Below are 25,277 nucleotides of genomic sequence, written 5' to 3' on the forward strand. Positions count from 1 at the left end.
GTGTATCTGTCATTCATTTAGCAGTTAATTTAGCAAAACTATAAATAAACTATATGCATATCAATGGAATGTATTCTACCATTTACTTCAAATTTTTAAATAAAAAATTTTGTAGGTTAAGAAGACATTACATTTTCATACTAAGTTCTATTAAAATGCATAAATGTTTTGAATTCAAAGCAAAGACCTGTAGTAAAGATACTGATACTGGCATCCTTAAATTTTGCATATCTGCTTTAAGGAAGGTAATACAAAGATAACAGGCAGAAGCTGAGCAAATGTTTAGAAACAGTTATTTTCATATAAAATGGAATTTGAAACTGTAAGGTTTTTGGCTATAATATTTGAAGGCTTCTTTGAGCACCAGTTTAAAAGGAAACATTTCAAACTATAAAGTAAATCAGTATGCACTTTATTTCAAGCCAAAGTTTTACATTAAGACCAACAGTCTGAAAGTGAGCAAACTGTTGATTCACATTTGGGAAATTACATAGTTTCTATTTAGATTCTGAAAAAGTAGTCTGACATAGACTTTATTTAACCTGAAACCACCTGAAGGCATTTTAAAGTGTATCCTAAGGGTGCTGATGAAGAAAATATACAGTGTTATGGATGTATACACAACTCAGGACCACAGTGTTAATCTAGTCATGGTGAATAGGTGATGTTCATCTCTTCTCTAAAGGTAGTGAAAAATATTAGGTCATCAAATAAAGGTTTAGAATTACCAAGGAACAGTTAAAAACAACCAGGATCCAAACAGGTTATTTATATCTTACTTATCTATAAAGAAGTGACAACACTAAAAAACACATTGAAAACCAGTGTTTTAGACTCTGAATGTGGGCCTTAAAAGTATCTCATTAACTTGAGATTGCAATAATTTTTTTTTTTAAACAAACAGCATTTGGCTAGCAATTCTGATATAATTTACAGCTGCAATATTCCTAAGAGGAATATCTACATACTACATACTATGGTCTATCAAATATAATCTGCATTTTCCAAATCAATACAAAAATTTATCCATCATTTGTACACTTTATTTTTATATACTTTTTTAGAAAATTAGATTTTACTGCTAAGTGAATTTAGAATTCAAATTAAATTTGGAAACCTAATATAATGCTCTTAACTTTCTCCCTATTTTTTTTTAAACACTGGAAGCAAATGATTATAAAACTGAAACTGCAACTTAAGGCATTTTAAAAATAAAAATACTTAGGTGCCATCTGGCAATTTATTTTGAAATCCTATTTTGCCCCACTTTTACCACTAACAGACCAAAACACCAACCTTTCTTCATAAATATAACTACAGTAATCAGAACACAAAAAAGGGCTGTCAACATTGCTTATTTAAAACAAGGGTAACACTTTCCCCACTCATTAAAAGAAAAATACTTTTAATTACCAGTTTATAAACATTAGATTCACTGGCCATGTTAAAGGTCCAGCAGAATTTTAATTCAGTAACACTTGAGAATGAACATATATATACATGCATAATGTGTATATATGAATATATATATATTCATTCTATAGAGAGAATATATTCAACAGACATTTCCCCACAAAATTCACTCATACGTAATTGCCAGTTTTAATAACGCCTGTTCACAGATCATCCATTTGTCCTATTTGCAGTTAGGCAATATCAAATGTTCTGTTATGGTCTCCATCTTCTTCAGAATCATCTTCTGAAGCTGTTGAAAGAAAACAGCATGATCAAGGATGATTTTAAGGGGGATGAGAATGGAAGTGTAAGTATGAAGCCAGAACAGCCATGATTTATAAAACAAAAATCCCAATTTATTATATACTGTTTGGTCAAAATGATAAATTATGATGACGGCATTAGGGTAGTTTGTAGGTGACGCCTAGCCACAATGCCCCCACCCCCACAATTTTTTGTTATGTTAGTTTTTATTGAAATGAAAATTTTAAAATGTGGTTCAAGAACATCTAAAACATTCCTGAGATCAGTTTGTGTCCATAACAGCTAATGATAAATACACTAGACAAAGAGTAAACTTGAGGCAAGTGCTCTCACACACCTGAGGAGAATCTGGCTTATTACCGCTGCATGTTTGATGTATCCGATGACAATGAAAAAAAATGTACATAGAAATAGAATAATAGGTTATGGATGTTCTTGCAATTTACATCAGAGCTATGTCTATAGAATGCCAAGAAAAAGTTCTGTTTAATCAAAAAAGCTTTATATAGATACAGCCTAAATTAAAATAATTGGATTTAGTAAAAACCTTTTGTTGAGAGTATTTCTATGCCTCCATGTTGTCAAAGACTCACCACTCTTGCAACAGTTCTGACCTCAATTTATTTTAGAGTCATTAGTAGCTCAAGAGTTTAATAGAAAACATTCTTGAATGTCTTAGGACATAGTAAGTGTAAGACTGTATAAACTGTATGTGAAGGAAAATGGAAATTCACTAAACATCTAACCAGCATCTCCCCTATTATCAAGAGCAGAAAAGATAAATGCACTCTTCTTATATTTAATACTGGACAATTTAAGAGCACCCAGCAAATGCAATCAACAAGAAAAAAATCATGCAGCCATGTACAGATGAAACTAAAGTCTCCATATATTTACCTTGCAGAAATTTTAAATAAATGATACCAAGCATAGACTTAATTAGCTCATAAGGAGTAAAATCCTACACTTAAGTTTTATATATATCATGGAGAAATGTCAAACTAAAAAATAAAATAGTTTTTCAGAGAATTTCTGTTTTCTACTGGATTAACTCTACAGAAGAAAATTCAGTCAAAACCAGTTTTCAGAATATATTAGTACTCTGGTATTTAGGAGTCAACTAGTAACACCCACGACATCTTTCACCCTCAGTCTGGATATACATATTTCAACTCCATCTTTTCCCTTTCATTCACGTGCTTAATAAACTAAATTCTAAATAAGAACATTAGTAAAAAAATTAACAGCAATCTGGGTAAATGTACACTGCAACAGATTACTCTCATCACATTTGACAAAATATAAATTGTAACTTACAAAAAAGAGATCTTTGTATTAGCCAACACGATGGACCTGAACTAAGACGGTATGAAGGAAAAAAAGATTTACACTCAATGAAGTCCCACTTTATTATACCATTTTGACTCCTTTACATCCATTTCCACACATACTAACCAAGACTGTGAAACTGTATCACTAACTGCAGCTCTAAATCCTTTTAAAACTTAAAATTATACAAACTCAATGACAAAAACCCATGCCTAAGAATATTCAAGGAATTAAAAAAAGGAGGATTAGGTCCTTTTGAAACCTTACTTCAAAGGATGCTAAATTTTCTTTAAAGGTAAAACATTACACAGACTACATATAATAGTCCAAGTATTTTAAAGGTGAGTATAGAAGATAATCAACTGGATAACACTTCAAAGAGTGTACTGGAATCTGATCATGGGGAGTGCCAATTGCTTTGGGTAAAAAAGCACAATAGCTAAGTAGGGTAATCTTGGATTCCCAAGAACTGTTCCAGAGCCACCAATATCTGTGCCCACCTGGTATGAAGCACCCTGGAGATTGTAGGACTTTGAGAAGAGGGTAAGCTGTGCAGATGCCTGTAAAGATTTGGGCATTAAGTGCCTTCACAAAGGAGCCCAGGCAGAAGTCCTAAAGCTGGAACGTGATCTTAAGAGATTGGAGCTGCTGGCGTAGCTGGCTGCCTATTAAAGGTCCATGAGGACCTGAACAAGGAGCAAAAAAACAAAACAAAACAAAAAAACAAAACAAAAAAAACTATGGCTTCTGTTAGGGACTCAGAATTAGGACTCTTTCACTCCTATTTTCCTCGAACTGTATATAAACCCAGGGAACACCTTTTATGATCTAACAAAGCTAAATAACAAAATTTCATACACGAAATAAAAAATCTAGCCAATTAAGAAATGTGTTTTGATTGGTAAACATGTCTTTTTAAAAAAAGTGTTAACATTAGAAGTGTTAAAATTAAGGTGATTAAATATATTTTTATTTTATATAAAAGCAAAATACTGATGGTTAAAATAATATCCTTCTATACATTAAAATTAATGCAATTTAAAAAATATGCTATTAAACTAATGTCAGTTGCCCAACCCATCTTTCCCAAATCAATTATTCTGGTATTATTAAGCCTATAAATTAAGCTCTAATTTGGTAGAGTATATATACTTGGGTTTTGTTCTATGGGTTTAATTTGCAAAAGTAAATTCAACAAGTCTGGGGAGGGGAAATTCCACCTACTTTCGAGATCTTCCATATGTGCCTGAAGAGTTCTTGCAAGGTTAATAAACTAGAAACAATGCAGAAAGAAATACAGTAGTTTAAATGTAGCAAATGGATCTAGAGAGAATCAGTATAAGAGATTCATTTCTACTTAAAAGTCAAACATAATTTTAAGCCTTTAAATAGGGGGGTCTTTCATCCCCCACATCAAAAATTACAAGCTTTTAATGATATGACTTTTAAAAACATCTTATATATCATTATCAGTTATGTAGAAATTATGTATTAATCATATAGAAACTGGGAGCAGATAACAATAATCTTATTCAATACCACTGTGTTCTTGCATAAATATAACACTTCCAAAAACTATGGAGAAAATTAATCCTTTGCAATTTGAAACCAAATGATTTGTTAGTGGTCAACTAAAAAATATAAATCAATTATTTTCCTGCCTAAAAATATGACATATGATTCTGTACTTTAAATGTATATACCTTTTACAAAGGCATGAATTCAACAGATATTAATTAATATGGTTCATTTATTCTGAAGAGACAAGTTGCCTTTTTAGAAATCAAGAGATTTTTGCTCAAATTCTGAAAGCCTTTGAGAGTTCCTTCTCTTTTCTCTGAATGATAAAAATTAACAATTGGCTAGTAGGAATAATGTTTACATGATTACAAAAAAAGTTCTATCCATATACACTGAATTTGTTATTTGATAATTTTCAAAATATAACACAAACGTTATACCTCACCATAAACTCTGCTGAATTTTTATCACCAAAGAGAACATTTGTATAAAAAACTGTCTGAAGGATATATTTATGAAGACATTTCAAGAATCACGTGTTCAGAATGCTACTGTAATGACATGCAGACTCTAGTCCCTGCTACATAAAATGGCAAGGCAGTAGAGTATAAATTTCCATAACAGTACCATTTAATTAAAAATACCTAACAAACAACTTTCTTACGTGTTAAACTAAGACAATAGTGTACAGAGTAAACACCAAATAGTCCAAATTTTAAGTAGTTTGAAATACAGATGCTTAAAAACTACTAGAGTGATAATCTTTTACAGGATAGTAATGAATAAAATGAAGTTAATTTCCCATACTGTCTCAGTTTTTGGAGTTCAGTATCAGGTTTCTAAGTTATAACACTGAGTCTTGTTAGAAAGAGCAGTTTCCGTAGTCCTTCCAAGTCCCTGTTTCTCACTGACAAATATTCCAATTAACTTCTAGAGCTAGAAAATTACTTCTTTTTAAAAACAGCTTTATGAAAAATTTATGCTCCTTGATAAAGACAGTAATTTCTATTAAAACTACAATACCTTTACTTTTAAGAAAGCTTTTAATATAGGAACTTCCCAAAGGAAATAGTGTGTGAACATATAAAACAATCTGCCTTCCATTGCAAACAACTGTTGCATCATATCCTCCCGTTCCCCCTGCTCCAAGGTTACTTACTCGGACACGTGTGCTTGGTTCATTCGTATTTCCAATCATATCAGAAAAGCTTTGTTCGCACAAGTGCAATAACACAACTAGGTAGAGACCAGAGCTGATAAATTCATACTCAGCCTTTAAGAGGGAAGCAAACGAGAAAAAGAAGATATATGGAGAATGAAAAATTAATAGACAAGAGATTGACATTCATATACTGATAACTAGAGGAAATGTATTCATATCCAGTTCTTAGAGATATAACACCATCTATTAAATCAAGAAATATCCTCCATAATATCGTAATTGTACTAATGCTGTGATACAAATAGGTGTATGAATATCCTCTTTATTTAATTTATAGTCTTCTGTCATGTAATGACTTATATGTAAAAGTGGGGCTTTTAACTCATTTGAGGGCAGAATGAATGATCTAATTCTATAATGCACCTAACAGATTTTATTAATACAAATGGCTATAAATGTTTACCTAAAAATTACCATTTCATGTATAGCTATGTATCAATATATGCAAATAAAACCTATTCAAATGGGTCAAATACTTATTATATGATATTATTAACTTTTAGGCAACAATACATATAAAGGTAACAGAGTAACTGTTCCTTGGATGATTCACATAGAAATTTCTAGTGGGTAAAAACTGTCCTTTGGTTCAAAATTATTGTTCTGAAGCTAACAATACAAGTCATGAATATAGTGTTATTAAAAATCTAAACTATCCTGTAATTTTTATACAGTAAACTATCTAAATTGTACTATTTTTGGTAATTAACTCATCTGAAGTTAAGAGCTATACGTTCTTAGTTATCAACTTCAGCAACTACCTGTTCTCATATTCCACAGAGGATTCAAAAAATTTGAAACTGATTTAAAAACTGTCTTTATATCATCACTTCTTACTTTTATTTTTTACTTATAAGGAAATTTATGTCCAGAATTTTTTTTAATTTTAAAATTCATCACCTTGAAAAAAATGAAGCCACTGGATGAGGAAATAAACTGTATTAAACTAGTTATTTAAAATGACAGTTGTTAGGCCCCCAGAATCCAAGATTTACAGGGAACAAAGAAGTTAAAAGTGAAGCTTAATCAAGACTGTCATTGTTTTGTACTTCACCTAACATTTTCTCACACTTGTAAATTATTTAAGATTGTGGGCCATTCAATCCTTGGAGAACCATGAAAACATTCCTGGTTGAAATGAAATGCAAAGAACCACCTTTCAGAGACATGATAGAGCACCTAAAGGAAGGAAGGACAGCAGGAGAAAACCATCCTTTGAAACGTACTCATTTTGAGAAGATTAAAAAAAAATTTCTTTCCATCATTCTACCTTTAACTACTCTTTCCCTTGTTCTTTAAAACACCAATGCTCAGCTATCCAGAGAGATTCCTTGGAGACTGAAGACAATTCCTTGCTGAAACTAGGATTCTCTTTGGACAAGTGGCTCATTAGTGCGAGTAGCATCTGTGCTACATCAATTGCCCAGAGTTGCATTGAGTGAGTGATTCTTTACCTGGATAGAAGTAATCTGCTTCAAAGGATCTGAAAATCCTTTAAATCATATACAAATTTTGTGAATCTGTAAATTTTACTGAGTGTGGTCTTAATCAGATTTTTCAAAGGGTATTCATGATTTCTACATTTTAAAAGTAAAGGGTATCCATACAGGATTATGTTGCTTGATTCCACTTATGATTTTTATGTTTATGTGAAATTTGCCTTAATCAAAAAAAAGGGAGTGCCCATTACTCCTTCATTTAAAAAGTGTTTTTCAAGCATTTATGCATTCTCCCACCATCATCTCTCTTTTTATAATGAATATGCTAAGCAAACTTGTATAGTATGGCTCTTGAGTCAACTCTGTAATCTCCTTGAACATCTTTTTGCCCCAGAATTTTCCATTGGCAGGGGGGAAAGGGAGGAAATACTGAGTTCTTCATTCTCCATAAGCACATCAAAATTTTTTAAAGTTTAAAGCTTCAAAAAATAAACATTAGTGACACCAAGTCAATTCTCAGGAGAATAGTTATCAATATACATCAAAAAAAATCTGAGAAATGAGAATATCTGAAAAACTTTTAAATAAGATTGGAGATTATTCATTATATAAATAGACTAAAATGACACAAATACTAAAAGAAAGAGGTTTATAAACAATGTGAACTTGGAATCAAAGATTTCATAAGGTATTCTATATAAAGCTGCAGGAAGCAATAAGGAGACTGGAGGGAACTAGGAGAGCAGAAGAACATGGGGAGTGCGCAGACAGACACACGAAAAGCTGCTTCTAACATTAAAAGAAGAGAGAAGATGTAGACCCAGGGCTAGGTGTTTCAATCACGCTCCAGGACTGAGGCATCCACAACTGAGACAGCTCTGGGGAGGTAAGGTTAGCATGCCTGTTTGGGGACCACTTTCCTAAGCCTTTATTTTCAGGTTTATTTAGGAACCATATAATACATTTTACCTTAATAATTTAAAACCTGTGACTTGCTTTTTTTGCCCTTCATTTTCAAGTTATAGGAAAGTAAAGAAAAATGATACTTAATGCAGTAAAAGAAAATTACGTTACTATTTTAATGTAGGTTTTCAGATCATGATTTAATCTTTTCTTCAAGAGTTGTCCTTTATGCACAGAATAGACACTTACCAAATTAGGCAAAATATACTAACTTGTTCATTTGCACGAGCTCTATGTAGTTCATGAATATCAAAATCCTCCAGGTTAAGCTGCAACTTCTCTTTACAGAGTTCACAGGTGGTTACAGCCTCTAGTGAAGAACCTGGTGAAAAAACAAAGAAAAATCACAAATAAAGCTTAATTTTGCTATGTCTCCACGAAACATTTTTCCTTGTGGGTTTTTAGCTTAGAATATAGAAAACTAGAAGGAAGAAGGGAGGAAGAGACAGCAGGGAGACTGTACTACTACCATAAACCAGTAACATCTCCTAAAAGAGCAATTAGTAACACCTGACGTGCATATCCTATTCTTGTGGTACCTAAGCCTCCACCTTGTGTTTATTTTCCCATCCCAGATACTCATATATTTTGATGTGGGATGCTGACAATGGAATATTACCTGTACTTCCTACTTCCTCTTTAAGTCCTTTGATAAGATGCCATAAAGGTTGAGTTCAGTTCAGTCATTCAGTTGTGTCTGACTCTTTGCGACCCTATGGACTGTAGCACGCCAGGCTTCCCTGTCCATCCCCAACTCCCAGAGATTGCTCAAACTCATGTCCACTGAGTCAGTGATGCCATCCAACCATTTCATCCTCTGTCGTCCCCTTCTTTTCCTGCTTTCAATCTTTCCCAGCATCAGGGTCTTTTTCAAGGAGTCAGTTCTTTGCATCAGGTACCCAAAGTACTGGAATTTCACCTTCAGTATCAATCCTTCCAATGAATATTCAGGACTGATTTCCTTTAGGATGAACTGGTTGGATATCCTTGCAATCCAAGGGACTCTCAAGAATATTCTCCGACACCACAGTTCAAAAGCATCAATTTTTTGGCACTCAGATTTCTTTATATCCAACTCTCACATCCATACATGACTACTGGAAAAACCATAGCTTTGACTAGATGGACCTTTGTTGGTAAAGTAACGTCTCTGCTTTTTAATATGCTGTCTAGGTTGGTCATTTCTTCTAAGAAAATATAGTCTGTCACTGTTTCCATTGTCTCCTCATCTATTTGCCATGAAATGATGGGACTGGATGCCATTAAAACATGATATCTAAAACAACTAGTTACATAGACCTAGGCCAGTATCTTTGATGTGATAACATACACTAAGATTGTCTGTGGTCTAAGAAATGTGTCTTCCCTATAACACAGGAGGCAAAGAAAGGGATCCATTCTTCTTCAGATAAAAACAGCTCCCCTCGGCCATAAAACGAATGAAGTCCTGATACGTGGTACAACTGCTAAGCAAAAAAATAAGGCACAGGTAAGGTACAAAAAGCCCCCAAATATTGTATGATTTCATTTATATGAAATATGTAGAATAAGCAAATTCAGAGAGAAAGTAGATCAGAATTTACCAGGGGCTTGGGAAGAGGGTGAGAAGGGTGTTAGTGCCTAACAGATACAGAATTTCTGTTTTGGATGACTTAAAAAAGTTTTGTAAATAAACAGTGGTGATGCTTACACAACATTTTAAATCTACTTAATGCCACTGAATTATACACTAAATAATGGTTAAAAGGGCAAATTTTATGTTATATACTTTTTTACTGTAATTAAATACAATTCCTTCTGTCCTATATGCACTCAACATTTTGTTACTCCTAAGCTTCTGTATCTAATTAAGTACCAGTCTTGTTTAATTAAACATATTGCCATTTTCCTCCTTGTGTTCATTTTTAAACAGGGCTTTAAAATGAAAAACTGTCCTAAAAACTAGAATAAGTCATATGCATAATAAGGTAAAGATTTAGATTCAATTTAACATTTGTTGAGTGCTTGTTATATGCCAAAAAAATATTAGAAGTTCTAAACATTAAGAAAGTAGTCATGCCTGTCTTGAAGAGCTCATAAACTCTTAGAATTAGTGTTATTTAATAACAATTCGTTAAATAAAAATTTAGCATAAAGTCTAACACAACAGTAGTAGTAACTTACATGCATTTTCTAAAAACAGCTGACAGGAAAATGAATGAGTGCTATTTTGAGGTAGTAACATGTCTATGTCACCTCAAGATGAGGTGGAGTGAAACTGCAAAAGACATTTCTATTTATCAAGTAGGTGAATAGTATCGATTTGCTTTTTAGAAGTCAAGCATACTTGAAAGTGGTGAAATTAAAATGCATTCATAATATTTTCTTAATCTTTAAAAATATCCTACTGAAAAATATTACACTCAAGATGGAGGATATAAAAAATGTGACATTTCAAAAGGTTTTCTCTTATTAAGACATTTATTCTTTGAATCAGAAGCAGGGAAAGTATGATGATCATAAAATATGGACACTGGATGCAATTTAATAATGGTCTTTCACACCTTAAGGCTTCATGTTTCTCTTTTATGGGACAAGTAATATAAAGAAGTTGTTCAAAAAGGCCATATGCAGCTTGGAGGAACTATTTATCCTTGAAATCTTTAATGCAGGACCCCTCATTTAATCCAGGACATCCCTCAGGTGTCCTTCATATCCCACCTCACTCAGTAGGCCCTGCCTACATTTGCCTAAGCTTATATTAAACTATTCTATTCATCTTTGAACATCCACAGAGTTTTTAACAGTCTACATATAGCAGCTGCTTAAATGTTTAAACAAATCTCTATCAGACTGAATCATCTACCAGATGCGGTCTTCAAGTAAATATGAGAAAGCCTTGTGAAAACTTAACAGGAAGGTTCAGTTCTTGAGATCTTAACATTCATCACCATGAATACATATCATTACCTTTAAAACCTATTTACTTACTGTGAGCCCAGTCCTGTGAGAAACTATTCATAAACATCATCTCATTTGATCTTAACAACAAACTATTCCTCAATTTGACTCTTGATGGAACTGAGGGCCAGCCCCAGACCTACTTAACATTCAAGAATGTTTAGAAATTGGATTTAAGGAATCTGTTTTTAAAACATAGATGGCTAATTCTGATCAGCTACCAGAACTGAGAACCAAAGTTAAGAGACTTACTCAAAATCCTATAGTTAAGTGTTGGGGAGTCATTATTCCAATCTAAAGCATGTCTAACTCTCAAAAGCCAATGTTCTTAAATAATATATTGTATTACTTGTTTTCCTACCTATACAATACTAAGAATCCAATTGCAAATATAATAGAAGGTGAGTCAAGGTGTTTTTCATTCTGGTAATAGCTAACATTTCTGGGCCCTTGCTAAGTGTCAAGAACCACGCTGAGCATTCATTTAAACTTATAACACCCCAGGGCAGTGCCTAATAAAGTCTATAAGGCTTCCATAACATCACACAGTCAAAAAGAGGCTGCTACAGGTAAGACTGGCCCATCCCACAGGTTTGGGATCAGATTAGTTTAGAAAAAAAAAATAATCCCCTACCCCAATGAGGCCTTTGCTATCTTGCTACAGGAAGAAAAGTTTTCCACTAGACTCACCATCTCCAGCTTGAACATGTTTATCAAATTTCAACAGATCACTAACACTGAAATTAATACCATCATACTTCACAACCTATTTTTCTGTCACCCAACTATCATCATCAGACCATCACTGCCACACAAGTATGTCCATTTATTACTATGATCTAGTTTCCCACCCTACTAGTCATATTTCACTAGGTCCTCCTGGTACTCATGGCTAAACACAGGTCAATTCTTCTCAACCAATTTCCTTTATGAATTCCCTGTTCAACTTCAAGACTGAACCACAGGGCCTCACAGACTGATAAAATATTCTTCTGCAATCACTTCCTCCCAACAACCATTTGCACCTCAGGACCAAGAAACAGGGACAGATGTCCCCAATACCTATTGCTGTTTTGAAACTCAAAGTTCCTCCTCATTCATTAACGACTTTAGCACCTAGCTTCTTTACACAACTTATTTCTTGGTTATTTCCACATCAACAAAGACCACAATTGATTCTGACTTCCTCAACATCCTTGCTTCCAATATTACCTGTCCCCACCTCAGCCACCCACTTTATGGTCATTAACCTTGACCTGTCATTGCACTTTATAGCACTACTCCTAAAAATCTGTGTGTTAAGCATCTCTTCTGTATACCTACTAGCTTTCTCTATTCTAGCTCACCTACTCTGGCAATTATCTTCAATGTCAATGAGGTTCAAAAGACACAGATCCGACTTCTCACTATCTACTTCCTAATGTCCTTACTCCCTCTTTCTTGTCTAATTTCTAGGCTCACTACAACCACATCCAACTTTAACTCCCTTCATCATTTTTTGCCTGGCAAAGGTCTCAACCCTACTGAACTCAAATCCTTGTCTGTATCCAAGCATCTGAAAATTGCTTCTTAAAAATGTACATGTATCCCAATCCCACTTTTAAATCATATTCATGGCCACAGATTTTTATGGACACTAGTACTATCCGAAAACCCTGAAAGCATTTTAGAATGTTCTTTTCCTCACACACGAAAATTTCTTAACCCATCCCCTCCATCAGCTAAAGACCCTTATTAAGAAAACAGAGGCAATTATATGGGAATTTAAGCACTTTCTCACCAAAGCAACACACTTTGGTTAGAAATAATCCATATCTACACTAGCAGGTACCCTTTTCCTATTAAAAACTACCTATTCAACCTGTACTCTGGATCCCATCTTCCCCTTTTCTTTTCATAAATATTTCTCTTCACAGTATCTCTTGTTAAAATAAAAACATGTCCTCAAATTTTCTACTCTGAAAACAAAAAACAAAAACATGTACTGTCCATGTTGCTGTTTCCCTAGTCTTAGCCCAATTTAGTAATACAATGACACCTCACCTCATCCACTTTGCCCAGCAATGAAGTCACCAAGGACATCCATGCTGCCAAATTCCAGCTGTCATTTCTTTGTTCTTATTTCTCTGTTCTGACTTCTTTGTGGTACCTGACAGGGTTGATTACATCCTCTTAGAACACGTTCTTCTTTTGGCTTGCACAACACTACATTTTCTCAGTTTTCTTCATACCAGACTGAGGCTGCTCCACAAATCTTCTCTGTTCCTACTAAATGTGTGGGTGCTTCAAAGCTCTGTTTCGGGTTCATTTTTTTTGTATCTGCCCTTGTGCTAGTGACATTTAATCTCAAAGCTTAAAATACTATTTATGTGCTCATGATTCCCCAAACTGCAATTTTCAGCACTGAAACCCTTGAAACATCATGCCTGTCTATGGGGTCGCACAGGGTCGGACACGACTGAAGTGACTTAGCAGCAGCAGCAGCAGCAGCAGCAGCAGCAGCAGCAGCAGCAGCAGCAGCAGCAGCAGCAGCATCTCAACAAGGCATTCCTTTAACTGCCCAGCTGACATTTCCATATCATTATTTAATAAACAGTTCATATACAATTATTTCCAAAACAGAACTCTTGGTTTCCTTTCCCAAATTTACACTTTTCTCAGTCTTCCTTATTTTAGTAAATGGTCCCACAATTTACTTAGTAGATCAAGGCAAAAACAGTTCCTTCTCTAACTGTCCTTCTCCACTCTACCACATCCAATCCATCTGCAAGTCCCATAGACTCTACTTCCAAAACATACCGGAATCATCTGTCTCTACCACCACCATCACCACCTCCAAAACAATAGATTCCTACTTGGTCACAGAAGCTCCCTGCTTCTACTCTTGTCCCAATAAAATCCACTCTTCACAGAGCAGCCAAAATAGAAATAAGATCATTCCACTCCCCTGACCTTCAGTGGCTTCGTATAACACTTATAAAAATCTAAGCTTCTGACATTAGCTTTCAAAGTCCTAAATGAGCAAGCCTTTGCTCATCTCTTGTATCTCAACTTATCACCCCCGTCCCTTCCCACAAGTTACAGCCACACTGGGCCTTCATTCAGTTCCTCAAACACACCTAAGTCATTCCCACCTTAAAGGCTCTGTGCTAGTTGTTCCATGTGTTGGAATGCTCTTCCTCTCATTCTAGAATAGCTAGCTCCTCTTTGTTAAAGTTTAAAATGCCCTCATCTCAATAAGATTGGAGAAGGAAATGGCAACCCACTCCAGTGTTCTTGCCTGGAGAATCCCAGGGACAGGGGAGCCTGGTGGGCTGCTGTCTACGGGGTCGCACAGGGTCGGACACGACTGAAGTGACTTAGCAGCAGCAGCAGCAGCATCTCAACAAGGCATTCCTTTAATACATAATACTACCTCCATGGGAGAAAGCTGCCTTGTCTGACTTCTCTATATCCCGTATCTGGAACGATGCCTGGGTCCGTAACAGCACTTAATAAACAATGACTCCCTATAGAAATCCTACTGCTGCATAATAACATTAGAGAAAATAAATCTTTCTCAAGGACACAAAACTGCTAAATAGTAACAGTATTTCTTTGATTCAAAAGCATCTTACATGATATAAGGGTCACCAGCAATAACAAATCACAGTTAACTATACACATATGGAAGTAAATAAGACTATTCAGTAAATGAAATATAATACTACTATACATTAAATTTTATGAAGCAAAACTAATGCTCTTTAATGCTTTTGCTTGAAAAATGATTGACACTTTTGATGAGTATAAATTTGAGTAAATTATAATCAGAATTGTTAACTAAAATGCATACACGCATGCATTTCTTAAAAAAAAAAAACTGTGAAAAAAAAATACACACATGGGTAAATCTTACCAGAGTTAATTTTGGCCTGTAACCATTTCTTCATACACTCCTGGTGGACATACTGTAAACTTCCGGTGCACTTGCATGGCTCTATCAGCAAGTTAGAGGATGATGCAGCTGCCATCTGACAAATTCTACATAAATCACCTTCTTCTTCTTCGGAGTCCTCTAAAAGGAGGCTGGAAAAGACGGTATATTTCTTAAACAGAGCTATCAAAACTCATCCTAGTCGGTCATTTCTAGTTATACATAATCCCAAAATATATCATGGTCTCTCTGGGGAGAAAAAAGGCAAACAATAACAGTAATAAATAGCAACTATCAAGAGAAATACTTTCAACAAGAGTAAAAAATGTAATATTTTAAAAGCAAATCAAATAGGCTATCCTATTACTCATCTTCAAACAATTTAAAGTAATTTGTCCTTGGTACCACAGCTTAAGTTCCACAGCTTTCATAATTTCTAAGTTTCGCTAAGATTTTAATTTCTGCAATATCACAGACTACTTCAATTCCAGAAGTATAAAGATAATGTCCATATATACCCATTACTTTTGTCCCCTCAAAACTTTTAAGACAACTTTGATGAATTAAACAGACTTGTGATTTTTCAATTTACATGTTAGAACCACGTAATGTTTAAACTGATTAATTTTTGTATTAATACAATCAAAACAATACATTTTAAAATTCCTCATTTTCCCCACCCCCAGTAATGTTAGTAAATCATTCTCATTTCTTTAAGGTTAGGATTTTAAAGTGTGGAGCAGTTCCCATTAACCGACATCCTATTTCACAGGCCAACATGTACTGCTTATTTAAATGCAGAAATGATCACTATAGAGCAAGTAATTTTTTTGGTTAAAATCTCTCACCTTAGTCCACTGCTGACACAAAAAAGGCACTCAATAAATTGATGATACAGAATACTAAACTTTAACTGAAATACAACCTGGATTATATTACATGGATTCCATGTGAGTTTAGCAAAAGATTTGTGGAAAGACAAACAGATGTACTTTGAGGTGACTTCCATACCTAGGCTTAAGCAGAGATAGAACCTCAAGTATTAATCTTGGTTTTTTATTTATTTATTTTTGGCTGGGTCCTTGGTGCTGCATGGGCTTTGCTCTAGTTGCCGTGAGTGGGAGCTCCTCTCTAGCTGCGGTGTGTAGACTTCTCACTGAGGGGCTTCTCCTGTTGCAGAGCACAGGGTCTGGGTGTGCAGGCCCCAGCAGTTGCAGCTCCTGGACTCTAGAACACAGGCTCAGTAGTTGTGGCGCACAGGCTTGGTTGCTCTGTGGCATGTGGGATTTTCCTGGACCAGGGATCCAATCTGTGTCTACTGCTCTGGCAGGCAGACTCTACCACTAAGCCACCAGAGAAGCCCCCCGAACGTTAATCTTTATGTTTTACCTTTAGATGTGACTTTCCTTGGCTCTTGAGTTTTTACTTTGGGAGAGTCCACTTTTTACACTTTTATTCATTTAATTGTAAAGTATCTTATAATCCTCATGTATAAATGAAAAACATAATAAAGGAACACACACATGTAAGCTCCATGTCAAAATACCCCAACAAATGTGCTTTTGAACTAGCTAACCAGACAGGGCAGTGCTGGCTTAATTGGTTACTCTTTGGAAATCAGTAAACTAATGCTTTGCCTACTTACACTACTGTACTCAAATTAATCTCACTTTGAGCAAGAGAAATATAGTTACTTACTATATTACTCAGCAGACTTCACAAATAGAGGCTGCTCCTGTAACATTAAACCTAACACTACCACAGCTGAGTAAATTCTTCTCTACGAAAGGAGAAAAAGCAAATTTTAAGGGAATCTTCACTTGGTACAATTTGTTTTTTCTAAGGAAAAGTGGAAACATATTCGTCTATATTCACTATCTTAGAAAGCATATAAAGCTCCCTTTATTACCCAGAGTAAGATTTGAATTGTTTCTTGTTAAAAACAAAAAAAAGTCTAAAGTGATTGTAACAACTATGCTCCCCAACGATTTCATTACTGGGGCCTTTATGAATAAGAAAAAACAAAAACCAAAAACACCCAAAGACCTTAGCATCACGTAAGTCTTTTCTTCTTACAAGTATCTTTTATGTGCACTATCCTATCCCATTTCATCATAAAAGTAATTTTAATACATGGAAAAACTAAGCAACAATTATTAACCAGCAAAATAATTAAGTTGGACTGAAAATCTCTGATCTTTCATCTTTCCCCAGAGCTTTTTAAGCAATCTAAGCTCTACAAAAGATTTCATATGAATAAAAGATTCTAAGTTCTGAATTTAAACTGACATTTCTGTCAGTCACCGTAATTCAGCATACATTTAGACTTTTAAAAAAATTTAAAAATCTGTGATTTTACCTCATCCCCCAAAAGATTTGAAATCAGAAATATAAATAAATGGTAAATAAATGATCTTATTAAAAGGTGAAATACTGTCTTGATACACATGACCACTTGGGTCAACTTACCAATTCCATGTAGCCCTAGCCTACCAAGACAAAGGGTAAGAGAGATTAAGGCCTTTTGTTTCCATATGTATCTGTGTCCAAAGCTGGTTAAAAACAACCTTTAGATTTTTTCCCGATGCAATTTACACCCCCAGTACCTACCTCTAGTATTAATTCTCATCCATTTTACCTCTGAGCAAGATACTAACATCTTACTGGATATAAATTTTAAAGGAAGAAAATTTCAGACATCATTCTTATGAGAAACCATTTTAGAAACAAACAGTTCTTTCTCTAATCTGTTCATGCTTTACAGGCTAAAGACATGTATTCAAACTTACCTCTCTTTTATTTTCTGTAGTCTTTCTGGGTCTCTTGAAGGTACATTTTTAGTTTTATCATTTTTTCCATCAGATGAACTCCACCCTGAAGGAATAATATCTACAGTGATCATAACATTGTCAGTCAAATTATTTCCAAGTGCTGGGGGCACTGCAAATCGAAATAAGGAACCAGGAAGGATCCCTGTTATTCCTGTACTTCGTCCACTACGAGTTGAATCTGATGGGGAGTCACCTGTACCAACACTGCTTGGTGCTGCAGATGCTTGTGGTCTGCTGGCACTAGCCCCAAGGGGATCACTCTGTGCTTCAAGGTGAACCACTTCATTTGATTCTCTTCTAAAAAGATGATGAGATCTAGATGGTATATCAGAGGTAGATATCCTTGAAGATTCATCTCGTCCCTCTCGCCTCCTTCTAGAGAACAAAGGTGTGCATCTATTTCTAAGTGAGGAAGATAACCATGGTCCTGTATTTCTACCTTCAGATTCTTGGTTAAAATTTTGGGAATCTGGCTCAGAGTTATGATTTTGGCTAAGAGATGACAAACCCCATCTTCGCCGAAGAAATCGAAATCCCTGAGAAGCTTCGGATGCCCTATTATCAGGGATATCAGAAGCTGATGCTGCATTACCACGAGACTGAGAACCTGTCAAGATTCTTGGTGAAACATAAGAATTTTCAGAACTCAATGACCTTGTATTCAAGGATTCTTGATTAGACCTTCGTGAAAAAAAAGTAGATGACATACTAGAAGCTATACGTGACAGCAATCTCCTTGTTGTGCGTCTACCTTCATTGTCAGAAGATTCTTGAAATGATCTGTGAGATGAGTTAATCCTATCTGAACTGCCTATAGTTGAGGGTTCACCTCTATTTGAAGTATAAGAAAATCCAGGCTGCATACTGCTTTGGGGAGATTCTAATTCTCTTGAAGAAAAATTTGATCTTAAAGAATTTCTAGCCGAGTCCCTAGAACATGGAATGGTTTGATGTTCAGAAGGCATTTGGTGGTTAGTAGATGATGTACTCAGTTGTAAAGTGCTCAGTGAGTTCTCTTTTGGTCTTGCTCCTTGTGAATATGAAGAAGGAACTCTGTCTTGAACATCTATTTTTTTAAAAAAGGAAAAGATAACCAATTTCATGAATTATCTGTGCATTATTAAATTTAAGTCTATTAACCACTAATTAATGCCAAAATTAACCCCTAGATTCAAACTGAACACTGGCATATTATAACTACATAGCCTAACTATTATAACAGAAAAAAAATTAACATATTTAACTATCTGTCTACACTTTTGGTAAAATCCAGTGCTGCTGAATAAAGTCATCATTACAAATTTTTACAAACAGAAATGCATTATAGCTTTATAAGAGGCAAACAGCAATCTACTAACGCGGATGAAGGTATAACAGTAGAATTTATCGATCAAAAATTGATACGGGGGAAGAATACCTAACATCTAAATGGATTAGGAATTTTAAATGGGTCAAAAACTCAATGTGAATGACTCATAACAAGTAAAAGCAAAATTCTCATAGGGAGATGGTGTTTTGGAAATTTTTCTTACTCTAATAAGTACAAAGTTATTTCATGTAAATACTATCATTCTTGTAATTTTATGGCAAACCATGCTAATAGTTCAAACTTTCTCCAACCTTTGGCTTCTTCTTTCAAGTTAACAACAGGGATTCTAATCTCTGATTACTCATCAACCATAACTATGTTTCAAAAAAAAAAAACTGGCCGGGAACTCCTAGTCAGAATAGAGCTCTGGCATCTACAATTTTAACAGTACATTGCTGATGATTCTAACCTTCAAGTGGAATGAGAAATATCACAGCATTCCTTTATAAAAAATATTCATCCATATATCTAGTTTAAGAACTAGATTGTTACTGTGCTAACACATGGTACCTCACAGAAGAATCAATGGGGACGAATCTATTCCATACACTTATACTTCCAAGATGTAGAAGCTACTGACACTGTTTACTAAACCTCCTCCATCCAAAGTCAAGCAAATGAAAATAATACACTTTCATTTGTCTTAAATAAAGCAAAAAATTGCCCTAGTAAGGTCATTTAACAAACCTAGTTAAACCGTCCAACAGAAATGCATATTCTTCTTTGTAAATCAAATTCCACTTTTGTCTGCTATGACTGTCAACTTCAGTTAGTATCTTTTATCTTCAGTTATGTACTATTATTGTTTTATTTTTATTTTTTTAATTGCACGTATTTTTTTTCAGATGGATTCACTGCATAATGGATAACTCATTGGACTTCTTTATTTTTTTTAATTTAGGCTTACATACACTGACAGAAACAGTGTGGGTTTTTATTTCAACTAAATGAAAACAAAAACAAATTCATGCTAAAATAAAGGAATCCTAAATTATGTCTTAAAATGATGATTTCATGTTTTACTTAATTCATAAGGCAAATTATACTGCAGCATATAAGAATTATCAAGTATATATAAAACATACATTCAGAAGAGTAGAAAAGTTATAAGCAAACAGAATTTGGATACCTGTGTCTAAATATTTTAAATTGGTTACAATTTTTACAGTAAAACAACAAAGTCCTAGAATATATATCAAGCTATCCTATATTCTAAATCTTCATAGTATTTATTTCATTAATTCCTCTGTACTGTGATTTTAATGATACAAAGAAGAAAATGTAACATTATTAGATAAATTATGCATAACAGTATAGCTTATACATACATGATGAAGTTGTGAAATCACCACTTCGGTGACTATAATCCGCAAGATTACTAATGGAGGAATCTGTTCTCCTCTCTCTCATCAAGTCAGTTCCAAATGATCCAAGTACCACTGATGAAGATCTGGGAACTTGACTATGCCTCCAAGTAGAATCTTAAAATAATTGAGGAAGTTTTAATTCAGAGAAACCTTTCACGGTTTCTGATGACAACAAATTTTCAATACTACACAGAGATAATTATGGTTTATTGGTGGCGCTAGTGGTAAAGAAACTGCCTGCCAGTGCAAGAGATTTAAGAGACGCGGGTTTGATCCCTGGGTCAGGAAGACCCCTGGAGGAGGGCATGGCAACCTATTCCAGTATTCTTGCCTGGAGAATCCCATGGACAGAGAAGCCTGCCAGGGTACAGTCTATGGAGGTGCAAAGAGTTGGACACAACTCTTAGTGATCAGGCATGCATGCACACACAGGAATCCAGTTATATAGTTGCAATGAAAAGCAAAATCCACTAATGCACTAATCACTCATAAAATTATCTCCTACTCAAACATGTTCTTCTCTAATACTAAAATCTACCCCTCGTCTAGAGTGCCAATGTCTCAGTCACTCCCTGAAATATCTGAATACACAATATACACATGATGTAAAAATGATTACAGCAAAAGTGATGAGAACAGCCAAAATCAAAGCCATCTTGGAAAGAAAAGAGGTTATACTGCAAGTTACATTATTTTGTTGGAACTATTATTGCTGCCACACTTCGTTTATCCTTATGCTAAGAATTAATGTATCATTCCAATTATAATCTAAATTTTGTTAGAGATAATTTCATTTAAAAAGAAATTAAAAATTTCTCAAAACTTACCCCCCTTTACTGTTTATCTTGAAATTCTGGGTCTTCCTCTCCTAGTCCTAAACTCCTCAAATAATTTCCCCTCATTAAGGGAAAAGCCCAGGGGTTAATATTAAGCCTTCACAGAGCAGAAGAGAACAAAAGTATCACTATGTAACGATGTCTGTCTACAAAGTTAAGGTCAGTCTGCTCTTACCCATCACATTACTCTTAGTATCTTTCAGATGGCCAGTGTCTTTCTCATGGCCGTCCTACCTAACAAAATAGAAAGGAACTGCTTATGCTCATTCAATTACTTTATGCCTAAGTCTTTCATACCAGAGTGATTGAGTGATTTGTCCAATGTCACGCAATTAGAAGACTAGAATCATAGCTTTCCAACTCCTTGTACAGAACTTCTAGTACAATACCACCAACTATTTTTCAACTAAAGAATTTCTACATTTTCTTAAAGTAAGTGTCATACAGCACAATGTGTATCATTTACAAATATGCTAAGGAAACATTTAAAACATGTTATCTGTAAATCTGGCATTCCCAGTAACAATTTAGAACTTCATCTCCTACAATAATAAGCAGAAGACAGGTCAGTTTTACAAACTTTGCTACTATAACATATCAGCTATTCTAATTAAATAAAATCCATTAAAATCCCATTTGTGTAAGACATTTTTGCCAAATTTAGAACAAAAATCCAAGATGAAGAGTTAATTTCAGTTCCAGCACTAACCCAAGGTAAGATATTGGAAGATCCACTCTTATTTCTGACTCAGTCTTACATTCAATCTACTTGTTTAAAACAGAACAGCTTGGGAAACAGGCTTTTATCCAAAATACATATAGAGTGACTCGTACGTACATAAATTTAATTATTACCTGATACTGCATTTAAACCATGGCCAATACTTCTTCCAGTTGAGGTAGATGTACAGTTTGTACAAGAAAGTTTAGGTCTTTTTGAATCATGATCCCGTTGCTGGTTTTGTGATCTTGAGCGTGCTCCCTGAGTTATCTCAGACTCACTATACCATGTAGGTTGAAATGGTGACGCAGCTGCTGATGCAGACTGGAAGTTAAAATGAAATTTTACAAAGGAACAAAACACTTGAAATTTTAAAATATTAAGTTGAAATATTAAATTTAATCCATAGTGTTCTAATAAATTGCCGAGGATCATTCATTCTTCACCAAGCACAAATTCTTCTACCATGTAGGTTCTATTGTCTTCTACCACTTGTTCCTTTACATGGTAACTTATTTTGCTAGATTTAGGTATGTCTTCTTTGTAACTGAATATATACACTAGGCTAGGAAACACTGGAGAGTAAAAATTTATATGTAATTATTTTGTTCTCTTAACCCATTGATGAACCTTGTTTCTTCCTCTTATATAGGTAGACAGAACACCAAGAAAGGCACTAAGTGATTGTGAGTACTCTACTGTAAGAATAAGATTTTCAAGTAACCAAAAACACATCTGGATCTTATGCCCATTCAGGAAGAGTCATACAACACTGCTGCTGCTGCTAAGTCACTTCAGTCGAGTCCGACTCTTAGCGACCCCATGGACTGCAGCCTACCAGGCTCCTCCACCCATGGGATTTTCCAGGCAAGAGTACTGGAGTGGGGTGCCATTGCCTTCTCCACATACAACACTATACATGGTACTAACAACAACAACAAAACTAAAATATGGAATTGCTTCATCAGAGAAACAGCTAAAATTAAGTATTTTAAAACTCTTAGCTCAACATTTTCTCTTTAAACATATATGTACAACCGAGTGAAATAACACAAAAATTACAATGTACAAATACACACATACACACATACACACAAAGACCATATATTTCTCCACAAAAGAAGGTTAAAAATGGAATGTTATCATGGGCCATAAATTCAGTCTATGTTAACATAATATTCAAACATAAGTATGCAAACAATGTGCTCAAACAGTTTTAGAGTACAGATAAACAAATAGTTATCATATGAGTAAGCACTATAAATAGGAAATATGTTCAAAGTTCTACAGAAAAGAAAAAACTTAACTGTGTCTAAGGAAAGGGAAGAACTAGTAGAAGGTGATAACTGGAGTTCACTGAATAGGCAAATGAGGAAGGAGGTTATAGGTGGATAACACAAAAAGATAAAAAGATGTCTTAACTATTCTACCATGGGAATTCTTCTAAAGCATCACTACTTACTTGATCTTCTATTATCTTTCAATTATGAGAAGCATACTGCATGTATACAGGAAACTGTATTAGTCCATAGTAACTCTACAGAATAAACCATGCACATATATGGAAAAGTGTAACATACAAAGCTGAGAAAGTACTAATGGGCAGATCAAGATTTCTTCTAACTCTTGCCCAGAGAATATTTTGTTAATTGAATGTAGGACTCCTTAGCTTAGCATAGACTTGGTCTCACAAGCCTTCTCTACCAAGTAAGTCATCCACAGAGACCCAATCAATGAACTGAATATCAAGTGAGATGAAATTCATTAAATATTTCAAAATAAAACCATGTTATGAGCCACCATCATCTATCAGGGACCTAATCCTGCAGGCCAATGGTTTTAAGACCTTTGAATTTCAAAGATCGAGAACTTCTATTTCTGACTCGTAAATCTAAAATAGCAAGTATCACCTAACCTGATCCCCAAACTTTTTAAATGGGCATTTTATACGCTCCTAAAACATGAACACACCAGGCATAGAAAACATCCTTTGCTGATAACACGAGACAATTCTATACATGGACATCATCAAATGGTCAATATCAAAATCAGACTGATTATATTCTTTGTGGTCAAAGATGGAGCAGTTCTGTACAGTAGCAAAACAAGACTTGGAACAGACTGGCTCAGATCATCAGCTCTTTACTGCAAAATTCAGACTTAAATTAAAGAAAGTAGGGGAAAACACTAGGCCAAGCCCATTCAGATATGATCTGAGTCAAATCCCTTATTACACAGTAGAGGTGACGAACAGATTCAACGGGTTATATCTGGTAGACAGAGGGCCTGAAGATTTGTACGGAGGTTTTAACAGTGTACAGGAGACAGTGACCAAAACAATCCCAAAGGAAATGAAATGCAAGGCAAAGTGGTTGTCTGAGGAAGCTTTACAAATAGCTGAAGGTTCAAATTTCTCTATAACATTGTCAACTCTAAGTACTGTCTCACTTGTTTTATTTTAGCCATTCTAGTGGGTATGAAGTGGTGTCTCATTAAGAGCGTACATTTGCATTTCTTAATGATGTTGAGCATCTATTCATGTGTTCCTTGGCCATTTATACATCTGCCAAAAAATGTTCAGTTGCTTTGCTCATTTTAAACTGAGTTGTTTTTTTGTTATAACCTAAGAGTTCTTGATATAGTCTGGTTACAAGTTCCTTGTCATATGGCATATGGTTCACAAATAACTGCTCCCATTTTGTAAGTTGCCTTTTCACACTCTTCATGGCACTGTTATGGGCTTCCCTAGTAGCTCAGCTGGTAAGAATCCATGCAATGCAGAACCCGGTTAGACTCCTGGGTCAGGAAGGTCCCCTGGAGAAGGGATAGGCTACCCAGTACAGTACTCTAGGGTTTTCCTGGTGGCTCAGACAATAAAGAATCTGCCTGCAATGCGGGAGACCTGGGTTTGATCCCTGGGTTGGGAAAATGCCCTGGAAGACGACATGGCAATCCAGGGCAGCATTCTTGCCTGGAGAATCCCCATGGGCCAAGGAGCCTGGCGGGCTAAGGTCCACAGGGTCACAAAGACAGAGCTGAGCGACTAAGCAAATGGATATATGGCATTTCAGTTCAGTTCAGTCACTCAGTCGTGTGCGACTCTT

At 35.0% G+C, this 25,277-nt stretch overlaps 1 protein-coding gene across 2 annotated transcripts in view; it reads right to left on the minus strand.

Moving 5' to 3' along the window:
• Positions 1-398: 398 nt before the first annotated feature.
• The window catches only part of MARCHF7 (membrane associated ring-CH-type finger 7), a 46,079-nt gene continuing 21,200 nt past the window's right edge, over positions 399-25,277 (minus strand). Inside the window, exons 3-10 of one of the 2 annotated variants that reach the window (XM_052657262.1) lie at positions 22,308-22,497; positions 20,578-20,730; positions 17,839-18,946; positions 15,032-15,201; positions 8,406-8,515; positions 5,729-5,842; positions 4,273-4,321; positions 399-1,705 (exon numbers count right to left, since the gene is read on the minus strand). In XM_052657262.1, coding sequence (XP_052513222.1) covers positions 1,647-1,705; positions 4,273-4,321; positions 5,729-5,842; positions 8,406-8,515; positions 15,032-15,201; positions 17,839-18,946; positions 20,578-20,730; positions 22,308-22,497 — 1,953 coding nt within the window. In that variant the 3' untranslated portion in view covers positions 399-1,646. The remainder of the gene's footprint in view (positions 1,706-4,272; positions 4,322-5,728; positions 5,843-8,405; positions 8,516-15,031; positions 15,202-17,838; positions 18,947-20,577; positions 20,731-22,307; positions 22,498-25,277) is intronic. The other variant, XM_052657270.1, reaches the window with a different exon arrangement.

The sequence above is a fragment of the Budorcas taxicolor genome, chromosome 2, assembly GCF_023091745.1.
Source record: "Budorcas taxicolor isolate Tak-1 chromosome 2, Takin1.1, whole genome shotgun sequence".
Lineage (NCBI taxonomy): Eukaryota > Metazoa > Chordata > Mammalia > Artiodactyla > Bovidae > Budorcas > Budorcas taxicolor.